The sequence below is a fragment of the Glossina fuscipes genome, unplaced genomic scaffold (genome assembly GCF_014805625.2).
Source record: "Glossina fuscipes isolate IAEA_lab_2018 unplaced genomic scaffold, Yale_Gfus_2 3, whole genome shotgun sequence".
Classification (NCBI taxonomy): Eukaryota; Metazoa; Arthropoda; class Insecta; order Diptera; family Glossinidae; genus Glossina; species Glossina fuscipes.
In genome coordinates, this window is record NW_023998417.1 from 2,453,308 (window position 1) to 2,479,139 (window position 25,832).

The following is a 25,832-nucleotide window of genomic DNA, read 5'->3' on the forward strand; positions in this document are numbered from 1 at the left end:
TATTTGTTTTTTTTTTTTTGAAAATTAATTTTCACATAAATTGCTTTTTTAATGTTAGTTAAGATGTAAGAGAAACAGTTGATTTGCTTTGTCAGTTCATATATGCGTATATGTAAGCTTTTGCGTTGTTACTATGTATTCTTCAATGTGCGGAAACATAAAGTGTTTCACAAAATATTTTAAATGTTCTTTTCTTATTTTATTTATTTAGTTGTTTATTTATTTTTCTTTTTTCTCTGATTTATTGTGTAAAATATGTGTTTTCGAAAATATAGTTGTTTTCTCGTCTAATTAATTAATTTATAATTTAATTTATGTTTATATTTAATATCATTATAATTTCTCATTTCAAAATTGGTCATTATGTAGAGTGATTTTAATATGAGATTTACTTTAAAGAGAAGTCAGTAAGAAAGTTTCTTTCGCTTTAGGACAAATTTTGAATACCCACTACCTAGGGCGGTAAATAGAGACAAAGATTTCTTTTTTTAATATTATTTTCATAGCGTATTCATAAAATGGCAAACGGCTCTTATAAGCATGAGTACAAAGTTTGTAATGAATAGTTGCCAACAACTTGGGTTATAGAAACTATTGATAACAATATTTTAACATTTTTCATTTTTATTTTTGCAATTTTTTTGCAATTGTGAGCATGTTTGTAAGGATATTATTCTCATTTTCAAGTTTTCGCTTCGTATTTCAAACTTTTTAATCATTAGGATTTGAAGAAAAGAAAGACGGAAGGGTTGAAAACCGGGGGAGGGTGTGTGCGCGTTGTGTATTGATATGCTTAAACTGTATAACAGAGATCTATACTAATAAGTATCTTCTCTTACCTTTTATATTATAGGCGAATTAAGTTTAATATATTAGGTCGAACCATAAGTAACGTCCGATGCAGATAGATAGTATCTACTGTTCGTATTTATCCACTGTAAGTCACCGAAACTAACTAGTTTTTGTTTTCACTACGTTGATGAAGATTCAGTTAGTCTTCTGTCAACTGTTTTTCTTAATCCCTGAAAAGGAGAGTCAAACAGTGCATATTTGACACTAAGCACTACGGTGACAGCTGACAAAAATATGCAGCGTATACGGCAGTTGCAAATTGGTTTGTAAAATTTCATTGTGAAGATATGACCTAAAAAGTATGGGACGTCCGTACGACAACCTTTTAAAGACAATCAACAAGAGGTAAGCAAAAAAGATGAAATTTTGCAACTAAAGTAGTAAGTCCGGGACGTAAACTGTCAGGGGAATAGGGGAGGCACCACACGACCGTTTCGAATCATTTGATAAGAGCAAAGACAATTTGGAACCAAAAAAGCGAAAAAAACCACAAAGACTGTTTAGATGACCTGTTATGTACATACAAACAGATAGACAAACAAGCGGATATGCTTAAATCGATCCAGAATTTTTATCTGATTAAGTGTATATATATTTTTTATGGGGTCTCCGAAGTCTGCTGTATGGCACAAAGCTTGAATACCTCACAATTAACTGTTAAATCGATATAATTCTGTTATTCAATGAAAACAAACACGCAAGTTACTTATATCTCGACCTAATATATTTCGGTCAATCAAAAAATATACATGTACGTACATGAGAAATATATCTGGACCGTAAGGGGCGATCAGATCTAATCCTTTCGAGGAGTGCAAAATCAATCAAATCAATATTCATTAATAACTTTTTTTGTAAACAGTCATCTCTCCGAATTTTCACGTACAAAACAAGAATGCAAGCTTGGAAACATTTCATTTCACTCTAAATGAGGGAATACATTCGCAATTCTTAAGATCATGATGAATTTTTCTGAAAAGGAAAATCAAATCAAAACATAAAGAATAAAGAATTAAGCAAATTATTTATGTTCCTTGTGGGTTGGATATGCGTGTAGTAAAAGCTGCAATATATTCATGTTTGAGGAACTTATAACTATATTCCCTCCTTATCAGTGTTATAAATTCAAGCTACTCAGACATTGTCGGGTCTATTGTTACTTCAAAATGACTAGATAGGGGCACTTTCTTGGAAATATTCACAGTTCAGTTCTGCAAGGACTTTTCATTTTTTTATGAAGAGAAGTCGACTTTCTCGAAATTTTCTATGATTACTTTGTATTCTAGTTTCTCTTGTCTCTGGTTCTCTCTTAAACGTTGAAAAATTGGCTTGTAATCATTTCGCAATATTTTATCATATATATTCGCAATCGTAAGATTTAAAAACTTACTTTCAATACGTTTTTTTTTTTTTTGAAAAGGTCTGTGAAAATGTGGATCAATAGTTCTTTTTATCAAAACTTGGTTAATATATTCGATTTTAATGGAATTAACTTAAATTTGAAAGCGAAAAGATAAATGCCGTATTTTGATAATTTTGAACTCAGCTTAGTTCCGGTAAAACGTGCATTTTACCAATAGTTCTTACATATTGTGAATACCCTTTCATCGCTTCCTATCAATGATGATGTAGATTACTCGTTTCGTTTAGCAATTGTCAAAAATACTTTGCAAGGAAGGTTTGAACAATTTCGATCACAATGACACACATTCTGATTTGGTTTACATACAGACATATGTCAATGAATACTATACCCGTGTATAAAAACTGATGACGAGTTCCTATTCCATATGGCAACAATCAGAAATAAACATATCGATCCAAAATATGTGTGCATATATATATATATATATGTATGTATATATATTCTTGATAGAATTGAGATTTTTAAATACGTAGTTCATTCGTTTGTACACATGTACGTCCGTACAGTTAACGTAAGGATTTCCGAAATGAAAAACACGGCATAGGCGATCTATTAAGTAGCTTATACTTAATATACTTATATATATATATATATATATAAGTCTACATATATAAGTATATATATTCATTTTGTTTTAATGAGATAATCGAAGGATTCGCCAAGTCCATGCTAGTTCTGAATTGATTGTTTATATTGTGATAATTGTTATAACTTTTAAAAGGATATATTTTACGATAATCCCTTATAAAATTTAAGCAAGAAAGTTCCACAATTGCTGGCGTAACTGCTAACCGAGGAACTAGACCCGAAAATCTCTATTTATCCAGAACGATATGATTGCTTCCCAATCAAGCGCGACGATCGCAATTTTCAGAACCAATCCTTATACGGCTTTAATTTGTCGACTTTCTTTACCTACAGTATTCATTCTATCGACTAGAGTCTCTTTACTTTGGATATATATATATATATACATAAACATATGTATATTTATATGTATGTATACAAATACATAAAAGTGTACTCTTTGTTACCTTCGGTTGATTTTGTGTTCATTGAATGCAGGATTCTGTTACAAGTGCACGCGTTGCACACTCCGCTGTCTATGTTTTCTATGTGTGTAGACTATAACATAAATAACGGTGCATTTGCTTCCTGCACATTAAAATGTGTGAACAAATTCGATATATATAAATAATAGATGAAATGGAGAAATAAAAGATGAGTGATAATGGAAACTGAAAATAATGCATTTAAACATCTGTGACATTTTACCTGTGCATATATTTTTAGAAATTGAAGGTAATTTCATTTTGTAATTATGTTGTATGCATATATATATATATATATATATATATATATATATATATATTTTTTTTTTTGTATTACATGCTTATACTTGTTTACGTACATTTGCAGTTTGTAAATAACTTTTTCATAATAATTTTATATATGTGAATGTATGTAATTATAGATGCTAAAGTATCCAAGTGAGAATTTTTGTTAAGTGGTAATTTTAAATTTTTTATATTACTATATAATTTTGTATTGGAATCGTATAGTTTTTTTTCGTTAAGGTATCAGCTACAACTTTGAGTTTATTTAATAATTTTTTTTTTTTATTTATTTATTTATTTACTTTTTCTTTTGTTGTGATAAATTCTACAATTGTTAAATATTTCGTTTTATTTTTTTATTTTTTTTTTAAATATGTTTGAAAAAACGAATCTTTCAAAAAAAAAAAAGTCTATAGTTTATAGTTTTTTTTTTTTTTTTTTTTTTAAATAGATAAATAAATAAAAAATTAAATAATATATATTTATATAAAAATGAAAACAAAAAATTATAAAATGAAATTATCACAAAATGAAATACATATATTAAAAAAAAAAAAATTAGTAAAGTCACGTAAGTCGACATATATCTTCAATATGAACGACGTGTCCGTCGGGAAGGTTTATTACGAACTTTAAAAAGGAGTGAAAAGGAGTTGTAGTATTTTATTTGGTATAGGCAACGTGTCTTGTCGAAGTAAGTGTGGAGTGATGATGGCACATTAATTTTTTTTTATTTTTTTCAAAATTTGATTTACTTAATTTGTGTACGCCTCGCTATCGATATAATATTTTTCAAGGTCATGTTCATAAACAATTGTACGGCCAAACAAAATAAAAAGGAAACCTTCCCGATGAATATTTTATATAAATATAATGAGTAGCAATTTTGGGATTGTTAGCCCGTTATCTATTTATTTTCTCTTAAATTGATGATTCATTTACATCTGACTTTCTTTACGCCATTGAAATGTGCCAGATTTGACACCAATACTAGATGATCCCTGACTGCTACTTGATAAGATATTATTGGTACGTCGTATTAATTGTGCTGCCGAATCAAAACGACTACGTATTAAACGCATTGCTGGATTTGTAGTAATGCCGCTCCGTTTACTTTTACTAAAAACAAAGCGAAGGATAATAATTGAATGCATTCCAAGTTATGAGTTTGAATAGTTGCGTAGCTTTCTTACCTGGATGAACTAACTTGATTTTCTTTTAAATTGCCCAATATAATGCGCATATGCGTATCGCGTGCGAAATGATTATCAGGTAAAGCTGATTTATTGCTAGTATTGCCCATACCACTGCTACCGTTTGGTGTTAAAATAGCTGCCGCGCCAGCGCAATCGTCGATATTATTAATCGAAGGCAATTGACCGGGTGAGCTAAGTTCGCTGCTAGGCGAATGGGGCGGAGTTGCATATAAAGGTGACATGCATTCCATATCGTATAGATCAGCTTCATTGCTGGCCATATTAGTTGCTGTAAGCAGACAAAATTTGGTTTAGCTTAATTAAAATAATTTCCTTCACTTCTCACCGATTTGATGTTCATTGAGATCGGGTAGGAGTTGGGAATGCCTCTGCATATGATGAGCACCCGTTTTGTGTGCAGCTATTGAGAAAGCTGAAGAACCTGCTGCATTCCTAGAATTAACAACAGGAGCATTCTGCACGAACGGATTGTTCCTTGAGTTTAGTTTACTTTGACGCTGCAACTGCTGAGTAAATGTTAGAGGCGCTTGCTGTTTGTTAAATAATGATTTCGTATAAATTGAGATAGTGTTTATTAGGTGATCATTAATGCTTACATCATTGCTGCTGCCTGTGGATTGACTAGAAATAACACTCTTACGCTTGTGCAAGCTACTTGTATCGGATTGCATAGTGTTTTGATAGAAATTGTTCGAGCTATGCGTTGAACTAGAGGCATTCAGTGCATTAGATATTGCCATGTTATTATTAACAGTAGCCGTGGTTGTGGATGAACATACAGAGGAAGCTGAGGCATGGGGAGGGAAAGCTGATGCTCCCACCAAACCTCCGGCTAAGTTCCCATGAGCAGGTAATGACGGGGGTTGATCTGGCGTACGCACCATATTCGTTAAAGGATATTTTCCCTCCATGGGAATATTGTTGTGTTCACCTAAAGAAACATTTGAAATATACGTTTGAAAGAATTGAGTTTTTTTTGGTTGTCTACCTAATCGAAAACGTACTTTTGGATAAGTTATCAAAGATTTTAAGGATATTTGTGCGATTGGATTTTGCTGCCAATTTTATAGGCGTTCGACCGCAGTGATCGGATTTATAAGGATTAGCACCGTACTTAAGTAAAGCAATAACGCATTTTTCGTGCCCTTCCTGTGCTGATATACCTAAAGCAGTGGCCCCTTGCTTACAAGCATGATCTGCTAAAGCTCCAAAATACAATAAAATACTCATAACATCATGATTTCCTTGCCAAGCACAAGAGTGTAAGGGCGTCCGCGCTTCTAGATCCATAGCATTGACATCAGCATTGCCTGGTAAAAAATATAAAAATATTATTTATTAAGAAGATCCTAAAGAATGTGAAAAACTATGATCCCACCCAATGTAATAAGCATTTTGACCATCTCCGAATGTCCTTGCCAGGCAGCTACGTGCAGGGCGGTGCGACCTTCACTATCAGGTATATTAACATCAACGTCAGTGTATTCTAAGAGATACTTAACCATATCCAGCTTATTTTCCAATGCTAATATGTAAAGAGTGGTACGGGAGTCAGCATCCTTAGAATTCACATCGCAGTTATATTTTAGCAAATATTGAACTGTTTCTAAGTGACTTTCCAAACATGCCAAGCGAAATGCAGTTTTACCATCATGCGCTTTTTGATCGACGAAAGCAGCATGTGTTTCTAATAATACTTGTACGCATCGTGTACGGCCCTCTTGCGCTGCCAAGTGCAAAGCAGTTTTTCCTTCATTATCGCACTCATCTATTTTAGCTCCAGACTCTAACAATTGCAAGCATACTTCATGAAATCCTTCGAAAGCGCCATAGTGTAGAGGTGTCCAACCAGCGTTGTCTCGATGAGTTTCGTCAAGACCGCGATCTAAAAGTTGGCGCACTGTTTCCACGTTACCCTGAGCCGCTGCTATGCTAAGAACTGTCCGTCCTTCTGAGTCCATGCAATCAATTCCGCAACCCCAAAATAGTAAAAGTTTTACAACATTGGCGTGACCTGCCGTGCAAGCAGCCCACAAGGGTGTGCGTCCCATGAAGTCAGCTAAATCTGGATCAGCACCATTTTCCAAAAGTAATTCACACACTTCAGCATTGCCTTCGAAAGAGCTTACTAACAACGGTGACATACCGTCGTTATCTAATTGATCGGTATTGGCACCATGCTCCAGTAAAGTAGATATAACTTTACTGTAACCAGAGGAGCCACACAAGGCAGCCACGCAAAGAGCACTACGACCATCTAAATCTAGATGATTCACATTAGCACCGTTTTCTAACAAAATTTCAACAATATCATAGTGACCCATATAAGAGGCTGCTATCAGAGAGGTACGTCCCTGACGATCTACCGAATTGACGTCAGCACCATTTTCAATGAGTATTTTTAAAATGTCTTCATGACCACTCCAAGCCGCCGCTCGTAAGGCAGTGCGCCCTTCTTTATCAGCTAAGTCTATTTTACAAGCAGGATGGGCTATCAACAGCTTAACAACTTCGGTATGGCCACCCCAAGAAGCCGAACGCAGAGGTGTCCAACCGTCACGATCAGCATGATTTACATCAACACGCTTCATGCGACCGGTACCGTCGTTGCATGGTTGCGAAAAAACCAGAAGCAATTTCACGACATCCAAATGACCATTGCGAGCTGCTATATTCAAAGCTGTTTGACCGTTGTAATCTTCTATTTCCAAGTCGATCGGTCCTTTGCAGGCATTTAAAGCTCTTTCCAATAGATGATGATTGCCATCGTTGGCCAATATATGTATTAATGCTTTGCCTTTATGTAATTCGATACGATTTGAATCGGAAAGTTGATGAAGCGTACTGGAAGCGTTGTCTTCCTGACTCTCCTGCTGAGGTTCACTTTTCTCTGACGGGCTTTTCGGGCGTTGTGTTTCCAAAATGCACGATCGCTCACTGGAAATTAAAAGATCCGCCAATTCAAAATCTATATTTTGTGATTTTTCCGATAATTCCGGGGACATTAGAGATGATTCGCAAGAGTTCTGCGTATCGGTATTATTTACGCCAGTTTCAATAAGAAGTTTTAAAATTTTCGCATCCGTTGGTAAACTGGGCTTAAAAAAATCGCACAAAATTTGAGAGAACTCATCCGACAATTCATTATTGAGAAACTTCTCAACCATGTTTCGCGTTTTTGGCAAGAAATTCGGATCATTTTTGAAATCAACTTCACACTGCTGACAACAATTCAAATGATTCGTATAGAAACAATCGTTTAAATTAAGCCGTGATTCCAAAAGCATTAATAACATATCCAAATCAATACTACGATTGGTTAAATATTCACCCGATTTGATTAGATGATAGACAAATTTGCGCACGGTATTAGCGCAAAGCGTTTCGGATACCAATAAATAATACATAGAGATCATAATGTGACCTTCGTTCACATCACAGATGAATTTTTTGGTAGCAAATTTCACATCCACCAGCCAATCACAAAATGAATTATGAAATATCTTTAAACGTTTCTGATCGTCATCATAAAGAAGAATGTTCTTCATTAATAGTAATCGTTTCTCGAATTCTTCGTTATCAATCGTATAATTGTGAGTTCTTATGCAATTGAATAAAAATAATTTATCGACATAACCCGACGAAGCCAATAGAATGTTTAACACTGGCCTAATTTTCATATATTGCTTTTTATTGAATGACTTTTGACAGATGTACAAATAAAGACCGTTTAACGTGCACGGTATTAATTTGATTTCACGAAAACTAAAAAAATTCTCTTTAATACCGTTCAAAACTTTTTCCAAATATAGAATACATCCGTTTGACTTGATATATAACTGATGGAGAGACTCGATAATTTCCTTGGTAAGCATAATACTATCTTTGAAATCGGTATTTAATCGATTTATTATATATTCCTGTACATCTTTAACAACATGCGATTTGCGAAGATCGTCTAATGTGATTTTCTTGAAACCCGTAAACATTCTTGTAATTTGTTTTGTTTGTTTCTTTGTAGTGCATACGAGGAATAGCCATTTGGGAAAAAGATGTATGTGATTTGATAAAAGTTCGGCTACATTACGGCTTTTATGTGTTGTTGCTGTACCGCGTCCACCTTTCAGGGTAGATATTAAATTGCCTTCGTTAATATAATTTTCATCGATAGAATCGATTAATAGAAGCAAAGCAGTCTTCGGCGGTGTAAGTTCTAATAAAGGAAATAGTAAGGCCTTCTTAAAACATTCATCGGGATTCTTTTCAATATTATCGACACTAAGGCATTCAAATATCTCTGGATTGGAAAGGAGCATTTCATAATAACCATCTGCAATAATTGTTCGGCAACTTTTCGTTTTCGGTAATGGGGGAGGTAAAGTGCTCGTTGATAGATTCATTGGAAAATTTTTTTCTATTTGACTTTCAAAGGCCAAAGCAATTTCAGATGTATTCGAGTTAACATTTTGTTCGAAATTTATAAGATTGTCTTCCTTTTCTTTAAGCTCCTCAATTGCTGTCTCTTTTTGTTTTTTCAAATTAATTTCAAAATCTTTATCAGCTTCTGGCTTGTCTTCATTGTCTTGTTTTTCGCAATTAAATTCACTAACCTCAAATTTATCGTCTTGAGTATCTTTATTAATAGCCGACTGTATTTCAGTTTTAAGCTCTTCATTGATTAGTTCGGCAATATCTTCTCCACCCCCCTGTTGTATAGAATTGGGCGAATTGTGTGTTATATTGGCAACTTTGACTGGTGATGCCACTGGTCCTACTCTTCCCAGTTTAACTGGTATTTTCGATTTTTTATTCGGACTAGATTTACTTGAAACTGGAATTTCCCTTTCATTTTTATCCTTATCTTTCTCATCAATTTTTTGCTTTTCAGTATTATTATCTTTATCTTTATCATCATTTTTATTTTTAGATGCCTTAGTTTTTGGAGGATGAGTACCGTAACATGTTTCGGTTGGTCGTTCTTCTTTGGCATTCATTTGCTCTGGAGCTGGCTCCGATTTTTGACGCATAAGACCAACATTTTCCGATTTTTTACTATATGTTGGTATTTTTTTTTCATGAAAGTTTTCCAGCTCGGATGTATCACATTCTTTAGCACCTCTTCTTAATTCAGCTATTAAAATTTCCTCGGCATTCTCATCGAGTGAGATATTATTCATTGCTTCGTTAAGTTTCGATTCTTGTTGTTGAACCTCGTCCTGTAAAAATGAAAAACCTTCATCGATAATTCTTTGCGGTTCGTCCTTATTAATAAGAGATGAATGACTTAGAATCTGTAAAACAATCTTCCGTATGAATAGGGATAAGCTATGGCATTCAGGATTCTGTGATTCTATAAGGTAACAAGCGAGTAATTTCCGATTAAGTATTCCTTTGGTACCGGAGTTGCCGTTTAGAATGGCCTCACAAATAGACGTTTTACCAGATCCATTTGAGCCGAGCACCAAACAACCATTATAAGTGGTACTCGATATAGCGGTCGCTTTCGAACGGCCTGATATGAAACCTCCGACTGCATTAAAGGTTTCAGGTTTCATATTTCCACCGGCACCGCCAAGTAGAGCAGGAATCGATTTTTTGCCACCAATCCGTTGCTCTAAACATAACGCGATCTTCTTCAATACCCATTCGCGATGAATGTTGTAATACGTTCCGGATATTTGTATCAATTCTTCTCGGCGCGGAGTAAAACCGTTCACCTCCTTATCAGGTGATAATTTTTTTTGCATAAACACTTCTAAATTATCAGCAGTTTCTTCCGGTCCTTGATCGCGCTGATTTTCAAGAATTGCTTCCATTTCGTCCTCTGGATCAACGCTATGACGCTGTGACGTTTGAACGCATGGATTTGCTTGAGATATTTCAAGTGGAAAATTTTGTTGTACCAAATTGGCAAAATGTTCTTCTCTGGCCAAATTAGAAAAGCTGGCATTGGGACAATCTCTTCCAGTTATTTCCATTTTCTTATGCAGTTGTGTTGTATCTTTAAGGAAATTCAAAATTCTACGATCTTCCAATTGATGACTGGGTGTACTGCCACTGCTTGGTAATGGCAAACCTTGACTATTAAATAAGGCATTAGTAATGCAACCATCAGATTCTTCATCGAGATCAGTAATTGGTATCGCGTTGTTTCCGTTACGGCCGTTCAATCGATTGCTATCTCTACTATTATTGACTTGTTTATAATCTAAGACATTACTTAATTTAATATCATTACCCGATTCCGTATTTTCAATGAGATTTCTTGACATTGGATTTAGTAAGCGACCGCGATCATTACTTTTATAACGATCCGATTTTCTTAATGGTGTAGCATAAATCATTTCCTTAGACATATTGCCCGCAACATAATGTTTACTGCTTTGCTCTTTATTATTAGGTATGGGATTAGAATTTGTATTCGTATTCGAATTCGAATTTATATGAGCACTTTGATTACTTATATTATTGATTAAAAGTTGCTGAGATAAAGCCTTATTTGTTAAATTATTCGGAGTAAGAAGGATTTTGTGTTGCTGCTGTTGCTGTTGTTGTTGCTGCATTTTACGCACAGACTCATTAAACATGGCCTGGCACGGTAAATTTTCATAAATATCATTACGTAAGTGTTCGTTATTAGAATGCTTTGACATGATGATGGCAACAAGTTTGTTTATTATGTCTTTGTTTAGACGAGGCGATGGCGTGCAAACGATTAAATAGATGAGTTTCCTGCAGACATTTTTTATCTGGAAAGGGCAAAAGAAAAGAGGGTGAATACAAACACGCATACACGTGAACGCATATAAAAGCGAATTTAAGTGTTTTTATTTTATTTCAATACTTTTTTCCTTGTTTTTTTTTTTTTTTTTTAAATTTTTTTGCTGTACTCTTTTTCTTTCGCATTCTTTAGGTTAAGCAAATATATTATTAATTTTTACGTAGCTGGGAAAATACTTAGAAAAACTAAAGCTTATTTTCTGTACTCATTATTACAAGGATGTAGGTGCTTATTACATTCTTTTGTAATAGTTCTAAGAAAGTTCTATGTAGACTTGTCCGCGGGGCCATAGTAGGTCCTGAACCGAATAAGCCACATTAATAGGCTGGTATCGCAATGGGCATAGTATAAAGCGGATTGTCGTTGGAATCAATCAGCGAGACAACGACTGATAAAATCTTCCGGTAGGCCACACAAACTACTGGATCTAAGAAGAAGAGGCCTACTTTTGTTTACCGGCTTCTACATGGGTCATAATTCCCTCAGGTAACATCTGAAAAATGTGGATATGTTTGATACCAATTCATGGAGAGTCTGCCCCATCATGTGAGGTCATCTGTGAAATCAGACACCAAGTGTTTGGCCTGCATTTTACTACGCCGGGCATGGTGTGGTTCTCCGATCCAAAGAACGTGGCGGAATTAAAAAAATTCTTAAAACTGCAGAACTAACAGCATGGACGTATACCATAGATCTTCTAGGTTGCAGTGCGTCTTGCCTACATAATTAGTAATAATAATGTGTAGACTTTCTAAACTAACCGAATCTGTCCGCCGTTTCATTCTCTATGCTTATCGGATAGGACATCGAACAAAAAGTAATTTTTTCTTAGAACTAGTCCGTTCAAATCTTTAGCTAAGAAGTATCAGATGGATCGCTCATTAAATAGCAAACGTTCCTTGATTTGGCTTCCATCGAAAGAGAAGTGTCTTTTTTGCTCCATTGTGATCCAAGCGAGATTGATTCATCAGCGATTAGAAGTTTAATAAAGTAAAGTTATGGTTTATGGATCGCAAAGAAGTTTTTCCTATTGTGCAGGGCTATTTAGTTCATCTCAAGACCTTATAAAATCGGGATAATCCGATATGGACAATTATATTTGGTAATAAGGAAAAGCGATTATGATTTAGAATTGACTTTTCGATTCGTCTTTGTAAAGATTTTAGTAATTATTTTGCCTCATGACATGTCATTCGAAAGACAGGATGTTATTAGGTACAATCAAAGTCGCGCCCCCTTTTTTACCTTCACATATATCTTTCGTTCGGGAGGGGGCGCTAGAATATAAATTAGGCTAAGTATTACAAGCGACTGATGACTGGTAATAAGCATCTCAGTTAAAATCATTTGATCTGGGAAGTTTGTAAGTGGTAACTTTTCTTCGCCAGAAGCTAAAAAGTCAGCTTTTGCTTTGCTAGCCAGGATCTTGGTTTTAATTCTCGCTGTGAGACGTCCGGTCGAAGGTTGTCATATTATTTTTCTAGTTTGAGATTCGGTAGAGAGAGAATTGTGAACTTATAAACTGTTATTAACAAAATCAAATCTCGTCCAACTCATGATTCGCGTTGAATAGAAGAAAACGATAAACCACCTGAAAATTGATAGATTGGGCCACGAACTACAAGTATTCGTGCGAGTGATCCACGAGGTACGGCACGTATACCCCGGCACTAAGTTGAGTCGTTACCTTATGTATGAACAGAAGTTTGTCATTTCTATCGTAAGCTAAAGTTAGTATAGAGACTGTTCACCTGGTTTGACGCCGCCTTTCTCCACTATTTGAACAATTCATATATTTATATATAAATTTTGGAAAATAAATACATTAAATATTTTTCAAATTATTTTAAGGAGAATTTTCTCGCAAATTTAAAAAAAACAAAAAGTGAATTTCAATACCTTTGGGTCTTTTATGGCCATGTTTTCATTGCTGCGATTTAACGTTTTACTTTGTTTGCCAAACAATCGACCTCGTTTTTTTTTTTCTTTTTCTTTTTTTTGATTAAAATTCGAGCTGTTGTTGTTGTTTCTTTGGTAGCCATCTCTATAGGACTCAAACTACCGTATAATCAACCAATATCCTCTTCGGCGTCAAGTGCTCTACAAATCCTTAGAACAGTTAGCTAGCTATTCGATGAAACTTTGGCTTATTTTTTTTTTTTTTTAATTTTTTCGTAACATTTCTCTTGTGCTTAGCTAATACGCCTTAAGTTTTCCTATGCTATGTATGTAACATAGCAATCGAAGCGTAAGTGTACGTACAAACAGAATTATTTGTAATTCTGACATCAAATTTGAAAGGATCAATCGATATTAAATTTCGTTTTAAAATTGCATAACATAGTTATTGTGGTTGTGCATTTAGTTCAAAGGGGTGAACTATGATTAAATATTGAAATAAAACTATATTTTACTTATTTCAAAAACAACTATTAAATCATGATTAGATTTAAGTTTCAAAAGAAAAAGTTTAAATTTACAAGTAAACTTTTTTATTATGTTTTTTTTTTTTTTTTGTTTCTCATGACTCACACAAGTGATTACGCATAGTAGTTAGTCATGAACTCTAGGTAGTTTTGCACTGGATGGGAAGGAATGTCAATAAAATGGTCTGCAATATACCTCAAGACAATCTGATGTGTACTTAATTACATCACTAAGCAAAGCATTTATAACAACAGATTGACTTTTTACTACACATTATAGACTCGAGTCAATGAATCCCTTTCCTTCCATCCTATCCCATCAATATATTTCTTTTCATTTGTGTATTTCATGATAGCTGACTGAGCAGCAAGCCAAAGCCAATCTGTTCAATATAATATGTAGAAATGTATTTAATATTAAACTGATTTAAGTTCAGGCTACGCATCCTTAATAAGCAATTCAAGCGAGAAAAAACGACCGAAAGATTGGCAACATGCAGTTATTGGGTTGTTGCATAATTATCTCGCTTTTCTTAGACGTGCTATGTTTTATTAAAAATGTACAATATTTCATGAATTTATATGAATGAAAATATCCTCCTACTTTTAGGTTATAAAAATGCGTGTCGATAATCATACTCATATTTCTCATATTATGCTGTCTCACTTTGAGAAAAGATGGAAAGTAGCACAGTCATTATGCGAACTCTTCAATGAGGGCACAATCAGCGAAACTCGATGCAGAGAATGGTTTGTCCATTTCACATCTGGCGACAATAGCTTGGAAGATAAGGCAGAACGAAGTCGACCATCGGATTTCGACGGTCAGTCCTTTTTGACAGCCGCGGCTGGGGAAGAAAAGTTTGATAACTCGAATGCTGGCCAACAACGTCAATGTGGACCATTCAACCATCGTTTGTCGTCTCAAAAAGCTTCAAAATAAGCAAACTGGAAGTAGTGATTGATGTAGATGGTGACTAGGCTCCGTATTAATCGTTTAAAAATGTTACTGTTGAATTTTTAAGTTGTCTTCTTCACAATAAATAGTGTTCAAGAACGTTTGATAATATCGTTTAAAAAACGCCTGATAATTATGCACCAACCTATTACTTTGAACTATGGATATCGATTTTTTCCTTTAATGGCGCCATTTTCATTGCTTTAAATAACATTTTTTTTTTACATATCCATTGTAGGGAATGTATTAAGTTCGATGAAAATTTGTACTACATATGAGTCAGAGATGTCGTAAGTTATTTATATTTTAAAATTCAGTCCAGAAAAATGTGATAACCAGGTCCGTTATATAGGTCCGAAAGTTTATCTATTGCAAATCGTCGTTGTGCTTTCAAAATTTTGCTTAGCGCAAGATATAATAACAGGATAGTTCGTACCGCCCATGAGATAGTTACCTTTTCGACTCAGCCATCCAGCATTTATTAGATAGCGGCATTACTTCCTAAAACACTATTTTTATCTGTACGTTATGTCCATTAAGTGTATTTTTTATGCCTCTGAGCAATATTCTATATTTTACTTTGTAATAGTCATATGCAAAGCTTACGCTTACATTATATGGGACGTTAAATTGTCTTTCAAGTCTCTTTTTCTCTCTCTCTCTCTCTCTCTCTCCCTCCCTCTTTCTCCCTTTTGCGCAGCATCTTGCGATTACAGCGCTTTTCGAGGAGTTTGCACCTAAAGTGTACTCTGTTATTTGACATTCCAGGGAGCAATTTTTACACACATCACTGAAGGATGATAGATATATTCGGTTTGTCAAAACGTTTGCAACGCCCAGAAGTATTACAGATTCCACAGAGTATAAATATTGTCAATCAGCATCAAACTCTTAGGCGATTTAAGCCTGTTCGTCTGCCTGCATATGTGTCTGTTCGCCTATCTGCATGTGTGTCTGCCCGTCTTTATAATGTCCGTCGTAAACATTCTCCTGGCCGCAAAAATGAACCTAATAACTTTAAATTTGGTAGAAACATTAGGAGTTTTTGGGAGCTGTTTGGTATTGAAAACGATCGAAAGTCACGCCCAGCGTATCAAGTAAATTGAGAACACGACTGATTTTCAAAAGAAATAAGAGATTGGTTTTTTACTCGTTAACTATAGCAGATAAATATACAAAAATTTTAAACGCAAATCCTGTGGGTGGGGCTGTAGGATCTGTACGCAAATGGATCACGCCTACCCATTTTTTTGTGTATCAAAATTTAATTTTTTTTTTAATACCTTTATAAGACACAGGAAACGCCATAAATTATTTAAATTCTTGGTCCGTTTCAAATTTAGAATACACCTAAGCATTTCCGTCTTTCCGTTTATCCTTCTGCGCAGCGTCCCCTCGCAAGCGAAAATGAAAACTACGCCAAAAATTTTGCAAAAGAATTTGGATGTGACGAAGTTTATCAAGACAGTGCCCACAACGTCCAAAGGTGTATGCGAAAAAAACTTTTATTTTGCGAATAAAAATCAGCCGCGCCCACTCTATCCTATGAAGTGTGAAAATTTAGTTTTTTTTCTTTTTCGGTCTATCTTAGGAGAATGTTTTGGGTACCAAAATATTCGGTCTAAGCCTATAGTGATTCTTTCGGTTTTTTCTATATTAATTAACTGATTGAATTTTCATTTACTTGTTAGTTATTTAAGCGTAAGCTAATTGATAAATTGGCTTCTGACATACAATACATCTACACATATGCATACGCAGACACACACACACAAGCGCATGTCTGTTGCTTTAGGGTTGCACTGTGATTTCTTTTTTTTTTCTTTTTTTTTTTTTTAGTATGAGTGTTTGATGTACTGGAAATGGCAATTACACACCAATGTTATATGGCAAAGTAATCATACTCCCATCCATTATTTGTTTTATTGTCAAAGCTAGTTAAACAACACAGCGACTTATATCTGTATGTATGTATATGTGGCTATATGCTTAATGTCCGTTTCCGTTACGGAAAAGCGCAAATGTATTACAAACTATTTGCTCATTGACACTAGCTTTCACATTTGTATCGCAGACACTTTATCAGTAACGATATCGTAAACAGTTTGACATATCACTTCGAAGTTATTGACTTTTTAACAGCATTGATTACAGTGCTGTTTCATAACTGCTTGGCATGAGTAATATGCATGTATTGTTGTGTAAGCATAATAAAAGACAAAAAATTGAATGGACATCAGAAAGAGAGAAAAACGGCAAAAGGAAAACATCAACGTACGTAAAGATAAACGTAAAAAACACATTCGTTTTTTTCTTATTTGTTTTTATGCACTGCACTTCTGTCTTCACTCTCGCCAGGAAAGAGAAGTTAATTTTTTTGGCCGTGAATGTATATTCATTTTGCCAAATCCTTTGCAAAAGCCAAAAGGAAACTTTAGAGATCCTATAACATATATATATTTTTAATCAGTGATCTAAGCATATCTGTCTTTTCTGCCCTTGCAGTATCTACAGCAAATATTTTGTTTAAGATATTGACTTTAAATGTGATAAAAGCTTTGGGAATCCTCGTCAATTAGTCAAAGGATTCACCTATAGTAGGGCATGAACTGAGAGCAACTTTGTACCCATAGACCGCAAAAGATGGGATGATGAAAATTTGCAGCTGTGGGCACTCCTAGAAAACCTGTAAAAAAAATGGGAAAAATCGGCCACGCCCAATCAATTCTATATTGAAATTTCAATGTTTTTTCACACTTTTTGATTTGTTTCCGTAAGATAAGAGGGATTCGGGCATAATGGAACGCAATTTTTCTTTTATTGTCCTTCAGGTTTTTCGTGCTTCTCTAGAACCTTATCGTTAGCGTTAATTGCAGAATCTTTTTGCAAAATCTCTCATTAATGCCTTGAAAAAGTTACATAAGGAGAGGCCGACTAGCTGATGTTGGCAGATTTTAATTAGTGTAAACTATACATATATATGTATATTTATGTATATATGTATTTATATAGATTTTTAGTTGTACCTATTTACATATGTGTATATATATATATATATATATATATATGTTTTTAATTTTCATTAATTTTTATAAAGCAAACTTCATTAACGATCATTTTCAATTCCTACGCATTTAATAAAACATTAGCTGTTTGCGAACATTTGTAATATCCGGCAAAAGTTAAGGTATTGTGGATACGCCTTTAAATATTTCATAATTAATAAAAACAATGAAAAAAAAGTGAGTAGCCGAGTATGTTAGAATCGTAACTGTCAAGTAAGTGCTCACCGATTCAAAGTTTGAGACAAATTTGCAAAAGAATTTGGAACGGACTTAAACTTTTGCGAGTATACGCCTACAGAGTGTACACGCAACACTATGCGACAAGCACATGTATTTTGAAAACAGAAAAAATCCATGTTATAGAGCATGAAAATTTAGTTCTTTTTTTTGGAAAACGACAATGGATATACAAGATTCGGTCACAATCGAATATAATTTTCTTATTTGTTTTCTTATTGCATATGACATGACGCTTAAAAAAAACAAAAAAAAAAAAAAAAAAATTCCGCCCTTTTACACTTTAGTGAAAGAACTTACAACGTGTGTTAAAAGGTAATGGCACTATTCTCGAATGGAGAGGTCACAGTATTACTTGTTATGGTATAGTAAAAAGTTTCCTCACTCTTGGAAAACGCTTAAAATGCGTTTGTTCAATCAATCTATTTTCCACATGTACAAAAAGTGCATGTTAAGACTTGTCTGATATAATCAAACACACATTCTTACGTATATGAATTTATTGAAAAGTATTGAAGAAAAACAACAAAAAAAAAAAAAAGGTATATATATGTACGTGTTACTTTATTGAAAGTAGGGAAAAGTCTGCCTCCAAGTTTTCAATGAAAAAATAAAAATCACTTTAGAAAATTTACTTAGCTTACTTAGCTTTCTTCTTTCTACAATGCAAAGTATGTATGTCTTCATGTCTTCCTTACAAATTATTAGGCACGACGACCACTACCGCGTTATCCCTACGTGTAGCTACGTATATGTATACAGGTATGGGTTGTAATTCTATGTACTTTTAGGTCTCAGCTTAACAATACAAAATTTTTACATGACCCAGATGATGATGATGATCCATTAAAGAGAGGAATTTTGCAATTATTACTGCAGGATTGTTAGCAGAAAGATTTTACAAGAACATAGCTTGGCTTCTGCCACCTTATATTGGAAAACTAATTCTACCAGTGTAATGAAATCCATAGAAACTTCTTCAAAACTTTGACAAAATTCACTCATTCAGATTATTATTTTTGGTTAGTTCCATTCTAGTGAGATCTAGTGCGGTTAGAAGAGATAGAGAAATGTTTTTATTAAAAATTCCATTGCGAAGGTGTTGTTAACATTAAAGCGAACGTATAAATTTTGTATTTAAAATTAATATTCATTTAAAAGAGATATCATTGCAACAAACAAGTAGGTGTCAATCTCATAGCTGCGTTCGCTTTGAAGAAGATTAGTGGGCAATTTATTATTTAGCGGTTCTAATTGAGTTAATCAACACATCACGATTATACAGTTAAAATGTATATTCAATAAGCGCGAAGATAAGAATTCGTATTGCATAACGGCACTTAAACAACAGAGTGCTTTTAAAAATATAATTTATTTTAATAATAATTGAACACAACTCGGTTAAAAAAAAAAAAAAAAAAAAAAAAAACAAACAAACCCCCAATAAATTGATTGCACTTCATTCGTAAATAATTGAAATGAATTTTTTCCTTCCAGGAAAAGAAGAATGACACTTTTTCACTGTAGCTTTTATTCATTATCCTTAGTTGGCTTGCGTTTTCACAGTTCTTTTGACTCTGATAACGCTTTAGGAATAATTGGGTCAACACCATGCAGCCATTTCAATGAGAAAAAGTGAAAGAAAACAAAAAAATAAATAAAAAAAATAAGAAAAGAGAAAAAAAAAAACACCAATATATACACAAAAGCAAAGAGCAATAAATATGAATACATATATGAGCATCAAAAATTTAAAAATTACAATTACTTTACTTTATTTTACATAACAAGGGAAAATATATTAGGTTTTTTATTTTGAGAGCGACATCGAAGTACTACTATACACTTTAAATTATATTTACATATTTTTGCTTTTGCATTGACAGGTAAGTAAATTTAAGCCCATTTATATCTCTCGATTTTATTCTGCAAGCATCATTCTACTCTATATAACCATAGACAAAAAGCAACCAATTTGGGACCAAATAGTGTTTCTAAACTGTAAATAGCTGTAATTTCGTTCCCCATTTTTTTATACTTGCTACAAAAAGAAATGTATATAGTTTTGATCAGCATGAAATTCTGAATCGATTAAGCCAGATCTGTCCGTCTGTGCGCAGTGTGTTGATGGCACTCTCCTGGTCGCAAAAATGAAGATGTCTATCTATATCTGATATTTAGTAGACATATTGGAAGTTTTTGTAAGCAAGTTGATATTGAAAATGGGCCAAGTTAGCCAGAGGACACGCCTGGGGCAAAACGTAAATTGAACGCAACTTTGTTTTTCTACGCTCACAAATTGTGAAAGTCAAGTCCACACAAAGTGATATTTTATTTCAAATTGATTACGAAATTAAGTTCAAATCAAAAACTAGAAGAGTTTCAAACAAGCCAAAACTTAGACTTAAGCTAATACTACTATTAATAATAATACCAATATAAATACTATCTATCTATAGAATCAGCAAACTGATCAAAGCGGGAGTAACTCATGTTATAATGTCTACGTAGGAAGTTAAACTTAGGTAATTCGTGCGGCACTGAGCGAGTCTCAAACGAAGATAGAAGAAGATGTCGTACAGACCGACTCGAATTGAGAACAAGAAACTCATCTCCGAATCGATTTAACCATAAAAACTACCCCTACCACCTTCCAACTGGATTCAATTGATCATTAATTTTGAATTCGCGTCATTATAAATAAAAAATGGGATAGTCTTCTCTTAGCGTAGACCTTTTCTAGCAATTTCTAATTTGAACCGAAATCGGAACTAAATTTTCTTTTTTTTCATTTTCTCACCTTTTTGTCCGGCAAGTCTTGACTTTATTAAAGCATTATGCGCTTAGAAAGTGTATCGATTAATATGTATGTAATACTTCACCGAAATCGTATTATTTTATCTCAAAATTCTCGATTAATTGACGATACAAACTGAAAGATAATTTTAATACCCCTAACTATCCATACTGATGGTCAGTGTGAATGTGAAAAGAAAGATCAATTAATCAAAATTACTTTCGAAAGCATGACGGCTACTTGTGCCATTGAAATTGATGATATTATAATAAAACACGTTTCTTAAAAGGATATTAAGTTGCAACTAATGCTCTCTGACTAATGAAAAGTGATAAATATACAACAGTTTTATCAGAGGCGTGAGGGTATGTTGATTAATTTTAATTTCAAAGACTATAAACCGTATACTCACATTATATATGATAATGTACATATTATGATTTCATATAAATATATTTATATGCACTTTTGCCAAAAATGTTCAAATTTTTCTCAAAAAAACCTTTCAAGTAGAGGAGCATTTTTTATCATCTCGTAAAGTGACAATAACAAGATAAAAATTGCATTTTGGCTCAGATACCATTTTTTTTTTCCTTCCTTCTGTGACCGTTGCTGTAAATGAGATAAATCAGCATTTCTCATATAACAGACATTTATTTAAAAAAATAAGCAAAAAAAAAAAAATACTCTCATGATGAAGTTATTACAATAAATTTCATATATTTTTTTCTTAATTTTTTATTAAAATTACTCTTTTATATGCTTGATTAATTAAGAAGATAACTTTTCTATTATTAAAAAAAGAATTGTAACAATAGAAGCAAAAAAACGTCTTTATGTCACAAAAATCGCTAATTTGAACTTAGTGTCATTACACGTATGTTATCATTTCGCTGTGAACGTTCCATTAACAATATTAATTAGATTCGCGCGTTAATAAAAATTTTTCAACAAATAGCATTTATTTTAGTAAAAAATTGTCCAGAAATGCATGATAAAGAATTGTATGATATTATGGGAAGCGTTCGGTCGGATCTGTGCAATGAATGCAATATTTGCAAAATATTAATAAAAGTTGGACAACACCAGCTGGTTTACAGCAAGTGCAAAGAACAATTGGAATTGCAAGGACAGTAGTATTTCCCGTCCATTAAGAATTTCTTTAATTATTCGGTGTAAAAATTGCGAGATTTTTTTCATTGTCTTCGGCTGAAAAGGAAAAAATGCAATTAACGAACGCGCGGTATGTGAATATGTAAAGAATTTTCGGTCGGGCATCTTGTTTGCAGTTGTTAAGTGATGATCCAGTAGGATAGGCAATTTAAGAAATTTGAAGAATTTGTAGACAATAGAGAGTGAAAGAGAAAGCAAATAGTAAAGTGTGCTGTGTAGTAAAAAAAATTTTAATATAAAATCATTTTTTTGCAATGTTTTTGTTTTTTTTTTTTTTTTGTTAATGGCCAGTCATAAAGCATCATTTCTTTTTAAAGGTAATTATTACAAGCAGAGTTTTATTCTCATTATTTTTGATTTTTACTTTCTCGTCATAGTAAGCAAGATATGTATGCAACCTTAAGGAAAGATAATAGGGCTCACGGCTCCTGTTATTATCTATGCCACCGAAAAAAAATATTTTTATTCAAAAGGGAATTATTTATATAACGTTACCCATCACTAATACATTTAAAACGATTTAAAACAGTTTCGTTTGTCTGATTGCCCGACTTCCTATCAGATTCCTATCGATTGTGTGATAAACCGGTAAAGTTTTTAATTTGTACGACTTCAATACTGACTAGTTGGCCGCGACTTGAATGAGAAGCGCTTGCGAATTCATTTTTTTGACGTCTCTTTCGACAATATAAAAAAAAAAAAAATGAAATGTAATCCTATATTCTTCCATTTTGTAGATAGAAATAACTAAACTGCATAAATGTCGAGATTTCCGACGAATAGTCCTCAAAATGTGAGCACTCGTTCAACTAACGTAGGATATTCGGTGTTTTTGCCATACGCGCGATCAGACGACTAACATGATATGACATTTGTAGGACCTTCGCGAAGAGTTTATGATCAAATTTAAGAAACGCTATGCTTGAGAAGTATCAATGTTTATGTATTCATTTATTTTACTACTACTACTACTACATTTATTTCGACCTATATATATATTTATACATTATTGATTGATATACACTCAGTCGTTTCGAGTTGCTTCTTAGCATAATGTTTAATAATTTATTTAAAATTTTTTGTAGTTACGACATACAAACTTATTCGCAGCGCAAATTTCTTCCTTGTTTATTAATCAATCGATTTTACGTTAAGCCAAACACTATAAAAAGAGAGAGAGAGAGAAAAGCAAGCACGTACATGGAGTTTCGCTTAAGACACAAGACTGAGTAAAAAGATTCATGGAAGCACACCCCACAGACACACACACATACACGCATATATATAACTTGAAGACATGAAATTGAGTTGTATTCTTAATCTCACTGCTCAATGATATTTGATCTACGTGAAAGTGAATTGACTTTCCATATAATATTCAGTCAGTATTTAATCCATTTGAAGATGAAATCGTTTCGCTTAAGACGTTTTTTAATTTTATTAACTTATGCTACTCATTTGATAGCTGAAGAAGAAGAAAATGTAAATAGAATTTATTTGAATCAGATTAAAGCTAATATGAATTTTAATGTGGACCCATGTGAAGATTTTTATGAATATGCCTGTGGCAATTGGTATCGTAATTATAATTCTTCTGATTATTATGACGCAGCCGGTTATATGGAATATAAAGTCAATAAACAATTACAAGAGATTTTGAATAAAGCAAAAAATGATGAGATCATTTATAATATCGCAAATAATGCGTACGAAGCATGTACTAATCTTGATACCATCTCAGTAAATCCGATGCTTCAATTGGTACAAGAAGATTTGCAATTCATTTGGCCAATATTTACGCAAAGTGCAGTTTGGCGTAATGACAACGAATTTGATTGGCTTAAAACTATGGCCATCCTAAGAACCTATGGCTTGAACGGAGTATTCTTAACAACGCACATTAACGTTCTATTTAACGATGGTAGTCAACGTATATTGGAGTTACAGCAACATCAATTAACCATGGAATTACTTTACTACGATATCGAGGAAATTTTTCTAAATTTTGGCTTTAATATTAGTCAAAGTCAACGGATTGCCAAGAATGTTATCGAATTTCAAGAAGAATTAAAAAATATTTCATTTTTGGACTATATACCTGAAAATTTTACAGCGAACATAACCTATCAAAGTAATTTTAGATTAATGACAATTCAGGAATTGCAAGAGGCGGTGCCTCATATTCAGTGGCATAAATATTTTGAAATTATTTTAAATCGTATAGAAAATATCGATGAATTACGAGTGCAGTGTTTCGCTTTCAATCCTGATTATTATGAAAATTTAAAATATTTATTGGATAAAACTTGGAAAGATACTATCGTACATTATATTATGCTCAGATTTATATATCATTTACATGAAAATTTACCACTTAAAAGACCACAAGAGTGTTTACGTTATTTAAGAAGCACTATACCGTTAATCATGAATGTTCTTTATGAAGAATATATCTTCGAATCACAACGTCTTGAAACCGAGCAAATTTTAAAGGAAATGTTTGAGAAATTGAAATGTAATTTTGAAAAAATGCTTCAAGAAAACTCTTTGCAATTAAATGAATCAGAGATGAAGTATATCCTAGAAGAATTATCAGGTATGGCTTTAAAATTAGGCAATGTCCCTGTGAATAGAACGAAAGAATACCTTCAACGTTATTACCGTGACTTATATAGAATTGCAATAAATAAAACAGATTTCGCTGGCAATCATCTTAAGTTTTTGAAATTTCGTCATACCAAAAGTTTCATAAAATTGGATCATTTCTCTTTAGCCGGTTTTTATGACTACGATCCAGAATCAATTGTATCATCTTCGCCGGTAAAACTATTTGATAATGTCGTACTCGTTCCTCATGGTTATTTACAAATGCCTTTTTTTCATCATAAATTAAAAAAACATTTACAATACTCCTTGCTAGGCTTTATATTGGCTCATGAAATAATTCATGCTTATGATCTTTATCACATAGTATACGATCATAAGAGTAATTATAATCATATGGGTTCTCTAGTAACTCAACACTTTTTACCTTATATAAATTGTAAATATGGAACAAAATCTTGGGATAATGTAACTGTATCCAATGATTTATTGTCCGAAAATATGGCTGACATTTCCGGTTTACGTTTAGCTTATCAGACATATATAGAAGCAATTGAAAATGAAATTTTCTCAAATTATTCTATTAATTTTCTAACAAATGAACAATTATTTTTTGTTAATTCCGTTCAATTTCTTTGTGCAAACATGTATGAAATATCTGCATTAAATTTAACTATTCCCGAAAGATCGCATGATATGCACGACATAAGGGTACGAGAGAATTGGAAGCATTTTGAAAATTTTGCTAAATCTTTTCATTGCAAACCGGAATCAAGTATGCATCCGTTGCAAAAATGTCGACTCTGGTGACTGTCATATTCCCCTATGCATCACCTACGTAAGATGACAAGTTCTTTTAGCTTTAGCTAGTACGTGTTTAAGTGTAATTCTTATAAATAAGTAATTGCAACTCACCTTAGCTTTTAGGCGCGCATTCATGCATAACTTTTATAATTATT

At 33.2% G+C, this 25,832-nt stretch overlaps 1 protein-coding gene across 1 annotated transcript; it reads right to left on the reverse strand.

Annotated features, from left to right (window-relative positions):
• Positions 1–4,346: 4,346 nt before the first annotated feature.
• Positions 4,347–25,832, reverse strand: LOC119634979 (ankyrin repeat domain-containing protein 50). The gene is made up of 7 exons (XM_038029459.1): positions 25,789–25,832; positions 6,211–11,581; positions 5,837–6,142; positions 5,429–5,763; positions 5,158–5,362; positions 4,809–5,100; positions 4,347–4,734 (listed from the first exon to the last, which is right to left on the reverse strand). Exons 1-7 carry the CDS (start codon positions 25,810–25,812, stop codon positions 4,554–4,556), a joined length of 6,714 nt encoding a protein of 2,237 aa, XP_037885387.1. The 5' UTR covers positions 25,813–25,832; the 3' UTR covers positions 4,347–4,553.

What these genes read in the sequence shown, in the direction of transcription:
- LOC119634979 (XM_038029459.1), bottom strand. Translation starts at nt 25,812, where the DNA reads ATGAATGCGCGCCTAAAAGCTAAG. An exon ending in CCACAGGCAGCAGCAATGAT is followed by an intron (nt 5,363 to 5,428) that starts GTAAGCATTAAT and finishes TTTAACAAACAG; the next exon opens with CAAGCGCCTCTAACATTTAC. An exon ending in AATCAAGTTAGTTCATCCAG is followed by an intron (nt 4,735 to 4,808) that starts GTAAGAAAGCTA and finishes CTTTGTTTTTAG; the next exon opens with TAAAAGTAAACGGAGCGGCA.